The sequence below is a fragment of the Lynx canadensis genome, chromosome B1 (assembly GCF_007474595.2).
Source record: "Lynx canadensis isolate LIC74 chromosome B1, mLynCan4.pri.v2, whole genome shotgun sequence".
Lineage (NCBI taxonomy): Eukaryota > Metazoa > Chordata > Mammalia > Carnivora > Felidae > Lynx > Lynx canadensis.
Window position 1 is genome coordinate 164,031,554 of NC_044306.2, and position 12,611 is coordinate 164,044,164.

A 12,611-nucleotide genomic window follows, 5' to 3' on the forward strand; every position below is an offset into this window, starting at 1 on the left:
GGGATTTGTAGTGTACCTTGCAATTTGCATGGTGCTGATGACATTCCCAGTTTTGCTTGATTCTCCCTGTTACCCTGAGTAGTGGGTTGGCCCGATTCCAGCTCCTCCCCCACCCACACCCTCCCAGCCAGGAAACCAAGGCCAAGAGAGAAGAGTGACCAAAACCAAAGGCAAATTCACACTGGGAGGAAAAAATGGCCAAATACAGTCTGAATTGTGTGCTGTGGCCTCAAGATAACTGGTCTGCAGGATATTAGTTTGCTAATTTTCATTAACTTTTTTTTTTTATAGTTTTTTTTCAATGTTTATTTTTGAGAGAAAGAGAGTGTGAGTGGGGGAGAGTCAGAGAGAGAAGGAGACACAGAATCTGAAGCAGGATCCAGGCTCTGAGCTGTCAGCACAGAGCCTGATGTGGGGCTTGAACTCACAAACCATGAGATCATGACCTGAGCCTAAGTCGGACACTTAACCGACTGAGCCACCCAGGCGCCCCCATTAACTTTCTTTAATGACAAAAATAACAATGCCCAGTGTAAAAAGGGTGAATAGTTGGGAAGAGAACACGAAAAGCCCCTTGGTGGCCTCCTCAGTTCCCAGCCCTGCTCCTAGACCCTGGTGACTAGTGTTCATAATTTCCCAAGTATTCTTCAAGGGGTTTCCATTAGAATGTAGGCACGGAGGGGTGCCTGGGTGGCTCCGTTGAGCATCTGACTTTTGATTTCATGATCATGAAATCAAATCAGGTCAAATCGGGACATGATCTCTCAGTTTGTGGGTTTGAGCTTCACGTCGGGCTCTGCACTGACACCGCGAGCCTGCTTCGGATCCTCTCTGTGCCTCCCTCGCTCAGGCACGCACACGTGTTCTCTGCTTCTTTCTCTCATTAATAACAACAAAAAAAATGTAGGCATTAAACACGGGCCTGGTCTGCGTGTGCCTCAGATATAAGTGCTGGGCACAAAGCAGGGCTCGGTGTCCGTTGATTAAATTGAGTGGCATCTCCAGCATCATCCTGCACATTGTCACTCGCCAGCACGTTTCTACTTATTGCTCTATCTTGGACCAATTTTCATAGCGGGACTTGTATGGCAACTTTACTTCTTTAAATAGCTGCATGGTATTCCATTGTATGGATCACTATAACTTTTTAACCAGTTCAAGCTGTTTCTAACTTTTTCTGTCACAAACCTTGCTCTGAGAGCCCTCTGAGACATTGACTGAGGACCCTCTGGGAACAACATTGGTTGTTCCCCCTGATATCCATTTTCCAGTTCTTTTTTTGTTTTTTGTTTTTTAATGTTTATTTATTTTTGAGAGAGAGGAAGAGAAAGAGAGAGAGAGAGACCGGGCAGAGGAGGGACAGAGAGAGAGAAGGGGACAGAGGATCCAAAGTAGCCTCTGCCCTGACACCAGACGGCCTGATGCAGGGCTTGAACTCACAAGCCGTGAGATCATGGCCTGAGCCGAAGTCAGACGCTCAAACGACTGAGCCACCCAGGCACCCATTTTCCATTTCTGATGTTAGCTGGTCATGGCCGCTCACACCTGCCAAGTCCCCTTGTAGTAGGTATGGATACCATACAGGGTCCCCGGGTGGGGGGTGGAGGTTGTGTGGGTGAAGTTTCCTATTGCTGCTGTAAAAAATTACCGCAGACTTCAGAGCTTCATTTGAAGCTCCAGAGGTCAAAAATCCTAAAGTCAAGGTTCTGGCTAGCCCCACACCTTCTAGAGGCTCTAGGAGAGAATGCGTTTCCTTGCCTTTTCCAGTTTCTAGAGGCTGCCTACATTCCGTCGCCCAGGAACTCTCAGAACTCTGCTTCTGTTGTCATGTCTTCTCACTGACTCTTGCCTCTCACCTCCCTCTCCTGAGGACCCTCCCTTGTGGTTACACTGGGCCCACCCAGATAATCCAGTGTGATGTCCCCATCTCAAGATCCTTAAATTAACTGTACCTGCACAGTCCCTTTTGCCATGTAAGGTAACAGATTCACAGATTCCAGGGATTAGGGTGTGGAGGGGCCATTATTCTTTCTGTCACAGGGACTACCAGAGCCTGGGGGTAGTCAGTGAAGAATGCCCTGAGAAGGATGATGGGGTACAGCCAGGTGAAGAAGCTGAGGAAGAACCTTCAGGTGGTGAGTGGGATGGAATTTGAGGTGTCCTGATCTGTATGAGGAATGGAACGAAAGGCTGTTGTGACAGCCAAGTGTACAAGGGAGTGGGTGGTGAGAGGTGACGCTGGAGACAGCAGGGGAAGTCACTGGAGGGTTTTAGAGTAGCTTTGAATTTACAAAGAACACTTGTGCTGCCATGATGACAGTGGGGTTAGAGGTGGGTACGGAGGGTGTTGGAGGCCACGTAGGAGGCTGTCGTAATTCAGGTGAGAGATGCTGGGGGCCTTGCCTTGCTCGTGGCAGAAGATGAAAGAGAAGCGGATGGCTCTGAGAGATTGAAACCACAGACATGGTAGTGGGTGGGTCGGGCAAGACCCCCAGGCTAGACCAAGCGTCGGCCAAGAAGGTGGCAGCATTGTCATTTGTGGCGAAATACCAGGAAAGGGTTGGAATTAGGGGGAAGGAGAAGGGAATGCTCTAATTTGGAGTAGATTGATTTTGAGGGCCTATGAGACAAACCAGTGGAAATGTCAATATTCGTCCAGTCTGAATGAGCTCAGAAGTTTTCTGGAATGAAGATGAAATTGGAAATGGTAGCTGCTGATTGATGCCACATGAGTGGTTATTGCCTGGACCCTACAGAGAGGCATGGAGAAGAGGGAAGAGGGCCTCAGTGCTTGTAGAAAGCCCGGGGTAGCTAAAAGCGCCCTCTGTAGTTGGCAATGTTTCGAGCTCATCAGGGGTGAAGTGGAGATAGAATCCAGATGAAGAAATGTGGAGGTGAAGAAACAGAAAAATCTTAAAGAGTATTATGGAAAACTTCCCAAAATTGTATTAGCTTCCTATTGCTGCTATAAGAAATTAGGATTGACTTAGCGCCTTAAACAACACAAATTTCTTGTCTTATAGTTCCGGAGGTCAAAGACCTGAAATTGGCCTCCCGGAGCTAACATATGGGATGTATAAGTTTGAGTTCTTCCTGGAGGTTCCAGCAGAGACTGTTCCTTGCCTTTTCCAGCTTCTGGAGGTTGCGTGTGCTCCTTGGCTCCTGGCCCCCTTCCTTCGTCTTCAGAACTAGCAAGGGCCAGTTGAGTCCTTCACACATGGCATCACTCTGATCTGTCGGTCTGCGTGTTTCCCACTTTTAAGGATGCTTGTGATAACATTGGGCCCGCCAAGATAATCTGGGACAGTCCTCCTATTTTAAGGTCAACTCATAAGCAAATTAATCCCATCTACAAGCTGAATTTTCCTTAGCCATGTGAGGTAATGTATTCACAAGTTCTGGGGATTAGGACATAGACCTCTTTGGGGCACCATTACTCTGCCAGTACACATACATGTTAACGTATAAACAGAATAGTATAACGAGCCCCACGTACCCAGCACTCAGCTTCAACAACACAGCATGTCCTCACTTCTCCCCACCTCACCACTGGTTATTTAAAATAAATCTTAGAAGTTATCTGACTCATCTGTAGATGTTTCAGAATAGAGTTCTTTAAAGAAGTTGAGCTCTCATGGGACAGTGATGAGGGGGAGGTCACTGGGGAGATGTGTGGGAGAGTGTGCACGTGTGCATTTTTAGTGGGGGAGGCAGTTAGGCATGCTAAATTCTTCACTTTGACATTTGCAGCACTGGGCAGAAATCACATCATGTTAACACCCTCTACAGGGCCCTGCAGTAGGCATGTTAAATTCTGACGGGAAGGATCTAACTGTGGAGGAGAGACAGGCTTGGACGAGAGACGTGTCCATCATTAACAGAGGGAGGCATGTAGGTTTGAAGGTTTGGGAACGAGAGTTCCTCTCTGCTGGTTTAATTTAATCCAATTAAAAAAATGTTCCCCTATTGAGTAGGAAGCCAGTGAGCGGGGCAGAGGGGAACTAGGGGATGTTGAAGATTTGAGGAGCTCCAGGAAAGTTGGAAACAGTCACTGTGGAGAGAATGAGTGCACTGAAGAGACATTATTGGAGGCGGGACATGTTCGGGGCCTGCTTGGTGAATTCAAGTGAGTCCAGCCGGCATCGTTGTGGGACTTCTTCCATTAGCATTGCACGTCTCTATGGGTGTATGTTCAGAGATGGCGGACCATTTGGCTCCTACTGGCTTAGTTTTTTGCCAGGTGGTGTGACCAGAGGACAGGGTTTTTAAGAGCAATTGAAGTCATGCTCCCTGGGCTCTACGCTGAATAAGAAAGAAGAGGCGTGACAGGATCAGGTGAGGTGAATGTAGCCATGGTGCTGGGATGCTTAAGGAAGCTGGCAGGCAGAGCGGAGCCTGGATCGATTGTAGGGTGGTGACCAGGTCCAGAGGAGCTGGAGTGGAGTGGAATAAAAGCCAGCTGGTAAAGAGGACATCCAGTTACTGAGAGAGCAGGCTGTGGGAATGCTCCTCCACGTGGGTATTGAGATGACCCCGGATGACAGCAGGAGGCAGAGGGGAGGGTGAGGTCAGCTGTGAATGGAGGTCAGCCAAGAAAAGGAGATGGGAGGGGCGCCTGGGTGGCGCAGTCGGTTAAGCGTCCGACTTCAGCCAGGTCACGATGTCGCGGTCTGCGAGTTCGAGCCCCGCGTCAGGCTCTGGGCTGACGGCTCGGAGCCTGGAGCCTGTTTCCGATTCTGTGTCTCCCTCTCTCTCTGCCCCTCCCCCGTTCATGCTCTGTCTCTCTCTGTCCCAAAAATAAATAAACGTTGAAAAAAAAAATAAAAAAAAAAAAAAATAAAAAAATAAATAAAAAAAAAAAAAAAGAAAAGGAGATGGGAAGGGCCTTGCACAGACCTGGGAGGTGTGGACCTCAGGAGGGCAGGTGTTTAGCACAGGTTATTCCTCTTAAACATTGCCCTCTGTTTGGGTAATCACCTCCCCAACTCTCCCTCCAGTGGGAAAATATTAAGCTAGGTAGAGAAAAGCAGACTCGATCCAAGAATTCCTAAATAGCGAAAATCATGGATTCACTTGAATCTATGGCTACCCCATAAAGAGAGATTTAATGAGCTCTGTCTCCATGCGCTATCCTTTTATATCTGAAATTCCTCCTGGGCTCTAAGCCATATATTCTAATGTTGCTTCAGATATGGCCGTGGGTGTATTTAATATGCATTATTTATATTGATTTATGATTGGGATGTGGCTTTTTTGAAAAATTTTAGTGGTTTTTGTCTATACCATAAAATCCTGCTGTAATATTATAACTGCTGTTTAAAAGACTCAGCCTTGTATATGGCGTCGCTTATTGTGAAAGGTGATGGAAACCGCACGCGCGTGCGCACGAGAAGACAGTGAAACTATCAAATATGCACAAATGACCACTGAGCTCAAAGTCTCAGCTGACAGGAAAGGGAATTTAGATTGGTGGGCTGTATAATGGACCTAGAAAACACATGAAAACAGGATGTTATGATAAGGGAATAGAATTGGCCATTTCTGCTGCAGTCCTGTTTGCTCAAAATTGGGTTATTTTACATTTAACATTTTCTTGCTGACAAGTGACCATTTTGTCTGGTTCTCAGTCCACCTTTTGGCCATTTCTTCCCATGACAGGAGATGCCAATTATATGGATCAAGAATAGATATTAGCAGCAGATTCATTTTTTTTAGAAAACACAACGGTGTCTCTTCCTGTCTCCCAGATGTTTGAGATTCTCTGAACGGAGTCCTTCTCTGATAGCCTGAGAATGAGAGAAGGCTGTAGAATGATGATAGAGCCACAGGTATATGTGGAGCCTGATCCTCGCACCCCAAACGGCTTACCTTGTTGGACTGGACTTCGGTCACTTTTCCTAATTGCAGCGGGCTCGTCTGGGCCTTCCGGGAGAAATGAGTGTCGTGTCTCTAGTGGCCACTTTGCCCTTAGCGGTGCGTTCGATTGCCCTGCATGGCATTTGGTTGAGCTCAGGGGCTCCCAAGCCTGACTCCTGGGTTCAAGTCCTAGCTCTGCCACTTACTGCCTGTGGTTCTTGGGCAGATTTTTAATCATTGTAAACTTCATGCTCCTGTCTGTTAAGTAGGCGTTGTAATAGTACTTCCCTCTAGGATTGTTGTGAGAATGAATAGTGCAGTCCCTGGCACTTAATAGGAGTACCCAGTAACTTCTCATCATCACGTTGGAGCTTTCAACTTGGGTTCACATGGCTTACCAATCTGATGCATCTGGGAAGGGTTTTAAGGTATATCGTTCCATTATTCACAGTATTCCTTGGACGTTTCACTTTCCCAGTTAAGGCATTTCTCTGAGCGCCATATTTAAAGCTTTAACTATGTACACTCCCCCCACCCCCCACCTTCATTTCTCTCCTCCCTGAGGTCCACACCCTCATTTCCTGATTTGTTGTTCATCACTGCGCTTACCACCTTCCTGTATACTGTCCATTGTATTTGGTTTTTCTTTTTGGCTGTCTTCACTAAAATGTGAGCTCCGTGAGTGTGGGCTTCCTTGTCTGTTTTGTTCACTGTTACATCGTCACTGCCTGGAATAGTACCTGGCACATAGTGGGCGTGCAGTAAATCGTTATCAGAATGAAGACGTTGACTTTGAGAGTGGTGACATGATTCTCTACACCACCAAGTATTATAAAAGCTGCTGGGCTTGCAATGTTTTATTCACAAGCTCTTAATGATAATTTGCTTATTTGCCTATCTCAAACCAACTTTACTAATAGAAGATCATCGAAGTCAGGTAGAATGGGTTTGAAGGGATGATTACATTGGATGAAGAGAAGAATAAGGCTGACATTATTAATTCCTTTACCGACTTACTTCTGACACTTTTTCTCCCCAGCACAAACAGCACTAACCACCACGAGGGCGAGAGAGATGCTGATCTCAATAGTGGACTCTCTTAAGAGTCTATTGTCCATTTTATGTACAATAGAAACTTTGTTATTTTTCTCTTTCAGGGCACCAATGCCTCTGCTCTGGAAAAAGACATTGGTCCAGAGCAGTTTCCAATCAATGAACACTATTTTGGATTGGTCAATGTAAGTATATAAAGATGTCTTATTTTTATCAAATGTTTTAGAGTACTTGAAGCAACTCCATGGCAGTTTCTCTTATTACCAATTTTTAAATAATTGTTCATGCGCCTTAGTTCCTAGAAATGGCAGGTGTTGGGGAGGAGAAATTTAGTTCAGTTTTTCAAAGTGTCAGTTGTCCCAGAAAAAAAGGGTTTAATTACTGCATTGTTGGGTCACATTCTCACTTTTTTCCCCGGTGCTCATGAGATTTCCTTTGTAACTTTTGGAATAATTTTATTAGCCTTTATGGCCAAATCTGCTTGTATCATGTGGGTGAACTGGTCTTTGGCCAGTCTCTGTTTCAGTATGCATGAGTACAGAGTTTTAAAAGTGTTACCAGCTCATCACCAGGAACTGTTTAACAATCAAACTTGATGCTGCTACTGAAAGCAGGGGTGGATTGTGGGGGGGAAGACTGGGACCAACTTATCTCCCAATTCCTGGGCCTCGTCTTATCTGTGCTCAGCAAAGCTGCCTTGCATGTGACCACACTTAGGCTCTGCTTCCTTGATGAGTTGGTTATGACTAAGTCGTTAGGCGATGTTACCCAATACCCTTGTGAGCTTTCTTCCTCACCTGATCCGTTCCCTCTGGGGTAAAGGCTTTCCACCTCATAAGCACCTCACAAGCACCTGGTTTTCTGGTACAACCGCTCTGAGCAGAATCTGTCAGTACCCAGGTGTAACAGCTAGTAATTTCCACTGGGGAAGCTAGAAGTATTCTCAGTGAACAAATGCCCCTTGTGGCATAATGGAAAGAACATTGGCTTTGAAGTAATATAGCCCTGAATTCTGCCTGTGCTGCTCACTAGCTGTGTGATCTAGAGCAAGTCACTGGGCCTCTTTGAGCCTCCATTTCTCCATCTGTAAATTGGACACCATAACGATATCTTTCTCTTGGGTTATAATGAAGGATCAGTGAGCGAGCTCCTACTGAAGACCCTGACACAAGGCTGAGGCACATTGTGGACACTCCGTAAACATTAATTCCTTTTCCTTCCCAGAGTCATCCACTGGATCGGGGCCAAGCATTACTAAAGGGTGTCTAGGCAAAGGCGGATACACTGAGTCAAAGAGAAAAGGATGGAAGAAGGAAGGCTAAAGTACTAGAATATAGGGCATTCTGTTGGCGAAATACGGACTTCCAGTTTAAAATGTTTTTGTTTTTTTTTTTAACATTTATTTATTTTTGAGAGACAGAGAGAGACAGGGCGTGAGCAGGGGAGGGGCAGAGAGAGAGGGAGACACAGAATCTGAAGTAGGCTCCAGACACGGAGTTGGCAGCACAGAGCCCGACGCGGGGCCCAAACCCACGAGCCGTGAGATCATGACCTGAGCCGAAGTTGGACACTCAACCGACTGAGCCGCCCAGGCGCCCCTGGACTTCTAATTTTAATACAATTTTTTTAGCCATTATGCACAGGCCTCTGCTGAGCTCTATGAAGATAGTTGTTCAAGTTGTGGAAAATTCTTCCCTAGCTAGGGAAAATACAAACGAGGAAAAAAAGAATTAAGTCCATTTCCTAGTTTGTGGAAGCATTGTGAGATTACATTTATTAATAGCTTCATTTATGTTCACTTCAAATGGTAATTCATGAAAGTTCCAGCTTCTCTTTAAAAAGAGGTTTGTCTCCTATTACATAATTATGTCAAAGTAGATTAAAATATGTAAAAATAGGAAATGTTCTCTCTTAGCATACGTAGAAATGTCACATTAAGTATGGCGGAGCATCTGTCTCACCCTTGGGAAAATGACACACAAGCCAACAACCAATCTTGAGAAGATGTTCATGTTCTATTTTAATCTTACAAAGGATTTTGAAATCTATGTTATTAATCTTGTGGTTTCTTTAGATTTTTCCCTTTTTATTTTCCTCGCTGTGAAGATTCCTAAAGTGATAGTCTGGGCTGTGTTCTTCCACAGAGTTGGTGTCACAGTCTGTTGAAAACCACTGAGATGATGACTTTTTCCTTCTTTAATCATAATCTGAGTATCCGTGGTTTTTGAGAGGAACAGAATATTAGGGTGTGAGTCCTAATGTGATTGTAGGAGACCAGGAACTGAGTGCCGTTGTGTTGGGACACTTACCATCATGGCAGAAAAAAGACTGAGGGTGACTCAGGAGTTGGAGGGGAAGAAGCTGGTGGGATGACCTAGGGAGGCACCTCTTTGCCCCATTGCTCTGGAGTAAGTGAGGACATGGGGTCTGAAGCAATGCGCAGGGGCGCCAGAATCTTGGAAGAGTAAGACTAAAACAAGTCCCCATGTAGATGAGGCTGCTTCAGCTGACCAACTGGTTCTTTTTCTTGGATTCTTTCTGATTTGGATTTTTATTTTCTACTGTAGGAGTTTAGATATGTCGTAATGTGGCCTCTCTTATTTATTTAATTATTGTTACTTTTCAATGTTTATTTATTTGGAGAGAGAGAGAGAGAGAGACATACAAGTGTGAGTGGGGTACGGGTAGCAAGAGAGGGAGACACAGAATCCGGAGCAGGCTCCAGGATCTGAGCTGTTAGCCCAGCGCCTGATGCAGAGCTCGAACTTATGAACCATGAGATTATGACCTGAGCCGAGGCTGGTCGCTCTACTGACTGAGCCACCCAGGCACCCCCCTACAACATGGCCTCTCTTATTTAGCCAGCTACTTTCCTTCGTCACCATATTATGTCGAGTTTTCTTCTTTTCTTTTTAAGCACCAGAAGCTCTCCTTAGATTTTTTTTTTTAATTAAGGCTGAGAGCTTCTTCTCTATTTTGGGGACTTTCATGGGCTAGAGAGGCACCAGGCTGATATAAACCTGTATTCGTTTCCCTGTTGCTCAGATAGTCACTGGTGTGTGTTTAGAGTGGTTTGCTGGTTTTCTAACATGGCAAGCAAGGCCTCTGATACTGGGAAATCTGGGCTGGCTCCTGGAGGGTGGGCTTCTCCCTCTTCCCACCGGAGGTGGCGCGTCTCCAGACCATGAACTTGAACCATCCCTGTTGTCCTTTGTCAGTTCGGAAACACGTGCTACTGTAACTCCGTGCTTCAGGCATTATACTTCTGTCGGCCGTTCCGGGAGAATGTGTTGGCATACAAGGCCCAGCAAAAAAAGAAGGAAAACTTACTGACATGCCTGGCAGACCTTTTCCACAGCATTGCCACGCAGAAGAAGAAGGTTGGCGTGATCCCACCAAAGAAGTTCATTTCGAGGCTGAGAAAAGAGAATGGTGAGTAATGTGTTTGAAGGTCTGAAAAAAGGAGTATTCATAGTTCTGTGTATCCTCAAAATGTACCTCCCCTCTTGCTTTTTTTCATGGGAAAATGGTCTGGCCAACTACTCATAAAGGCAGATATAATTATCCTTTTCCACCACGTATATGTAAAATAAGACTGGATAAAAAATATGCTTACATATTCGGATTTATCATTTCGTTTTGGAATGGTCTTTTTATTTGCCGTGCATCGGGAGGGGCTTTTTTCTGGATAGGACCCATGTAAGAGAAAACTTGCCCAAGGCAGCCTTCTAGGCCGGTACACTGATTGGAATAAATAAGTTGATGCAGTAATTGAATAAAATGGTACTCTTATAAAGTTGTCATAAGTGATTAAAATAAATGTATATTCTCTAATTGGAGACTCTGCTGTTTTAAAAATAATACCTCTGATTTAAAAAAAAAAAAATTTCTTTTAACGTTTATTTTTGGGACAGAGAGAGACAGAGCATGAACGGGGGAGGGGCAGAGAGAGAGGGAGATACAGAATCAGAAGCAGGCTCCAGGCTCTGAGCGGTCAGCCCAGAGCCCGACGCGGGGCTCGAACTCACGAACCGTGAGATCGTGACCTGAGCTGAAGTCGGACGCTCAACCGACTGAGCCACCCAGGCGCCCCATAATACCTCTGATTTTTATGCCTGAGACAATTGAAGGATATTAAGTTGATATCTTTATACTATAAAAATGCCCGGCTGTCACCTGATTTTTTGTTTTTTCTTCTGATTTTTTTTGTTTTGTTTTGTTTTTTGGGCTTTTTTGTTTTGTTTTTTGTTTTTTTGGGGGGGGGGTGGGGAGTGGTGGTGGGGACTAGGTTATTCCAGAAGATTTGCATTGGTAATTTCTATGACTAGAAATAGTTGGTATGGCAACTTGTGTTTATCCTAGATTTCAGCCTTACTCCAACAGACTTGCACAGTTAATCAGATGTTTGTTTTATAAAGTCTCATTTAATTTGATTGCTGTCTCTTAACGTTGTTGTAGTTTATACGTGCCAGAATAAAAATAATGTGAGCAGGAGGCAGAGCGCCCCCGAGTCTTGTCGCGAACGTGATTAATAACGAAGTTTCACAGCTGCATTCGTCTCTTGATTGTCCCTACGGCAGGGAACAGCAGTAGGCTTCTGGAATCACTCGTATTTGGTTTCAGAACACTATCAGATAGACACATGTATCCCTCATCTCCCATATGTGTTTCGTTTAAGCTGCTTCCAGTCTGGTCCAGGGCTTAATATGATCTTTGGGAAGAGACCCCTTTTGCTCTAGATAAATTGCAAAATGAATAATTGATCATTGGTGGTCACGTCATATTAAATATTGATATTTTATCAGGGAGCTTATCAAATAATTTCTTGGGTTTTTTTTTTTTTTTTTGTAGAACAAGTAAAAATTTTGGTAGCTTTTTATATACATGATGACTTTTAGGAGACATGGGAAATTTAGTTCTTGGTGGGTGGTGAGAAAAATGAACAAAATTCTTTTTTTTTTTTTTTTTTAACGTTTATTTATTTTTGGGACAGAGAGAGACAGAGCATGAACGGGGGAGGGGCAGAGAGAGAGGGAGACACAGAATCGGAAACAGGCTCCAGGCTCCGAGCCATCAGCCCAGAGCCCGACGCGGGGCTCGAACTCACGGACCGCGAGATTGTGACCTGGCTGAAGTCGGACGCTTAACCGACTGCGCCACCCAGGCGCCCCAACAAAATTCTTTTAAAATGTACCCATTAAAGTTGGGAAATAGAGATGAATATATGTGATACCTGTCCACTGTACATTTCAGCGTAGAAACTGAAGCGTGGTGTGTGAAATGGAGCATCGTGTTTGCTTTTCAAGAACCGGAGACTGAAACGACGACCTTCTCTTTTCCAGATCTCTTTGATAACTACATGCAGCAGGATGCTCACGAGTTTCTAAATTATTTGCTGAACACTATTGCGGACATCCTGCAGGAAGAGAAGAAACAGGAAAAGCAAAATGGAAAATTAAAAAATGGCAACATGAATGAACCTGCAGAGAATAATAAACCAGAACTCACCTGGGTCCATGAGATTTTTCAGGGAACGCTCACCAATGAAACTCGATGCTTAAACTGTGAAACTGTGAGCATTACGAGGGCTTTCGTGTAATTCGCTTGTGCGTATTTGTACAGGCCGTGGTGTGTGTGAGTGCATTGTCTGTGAGTGCAAGCACCTGGCACTTGTCTTCAGGATATGCAGACAGTTCTATTTC

General features: G+C 44.8%; 1 protein-coding gene across 2 annotated transcripts in view; it reads left to right on the forward strand.

Annotated features, from left to right (window-relative positions):
• The window catches only part of USP46 (ubiquitin specific peptidase 46), a 61,613-nt gene that overhangs the window by 17,082 nt on the left and 31,920 nt on the right, over positions 1-12,611 (forward strand). For both annotated transcript variants that reach the window (XM_030313877.1, XM_030313876.1), the window contains 3 exons: positions 7,014-7,094; positions 10,128-10,341; positions 12,252-12,481. In XM_030313877.1, coding sequence (XP_030169737.1) covers positions 7,014-7,094; positions 10,128-10,341; positions 12,252-12,481 — 525 coding nt within the window. The remainder of the gene's footprint in view (positions 1-7,013; positions 7,095-10,127; positions 10,342-12,251; positions 12,482-12,611) is intronic.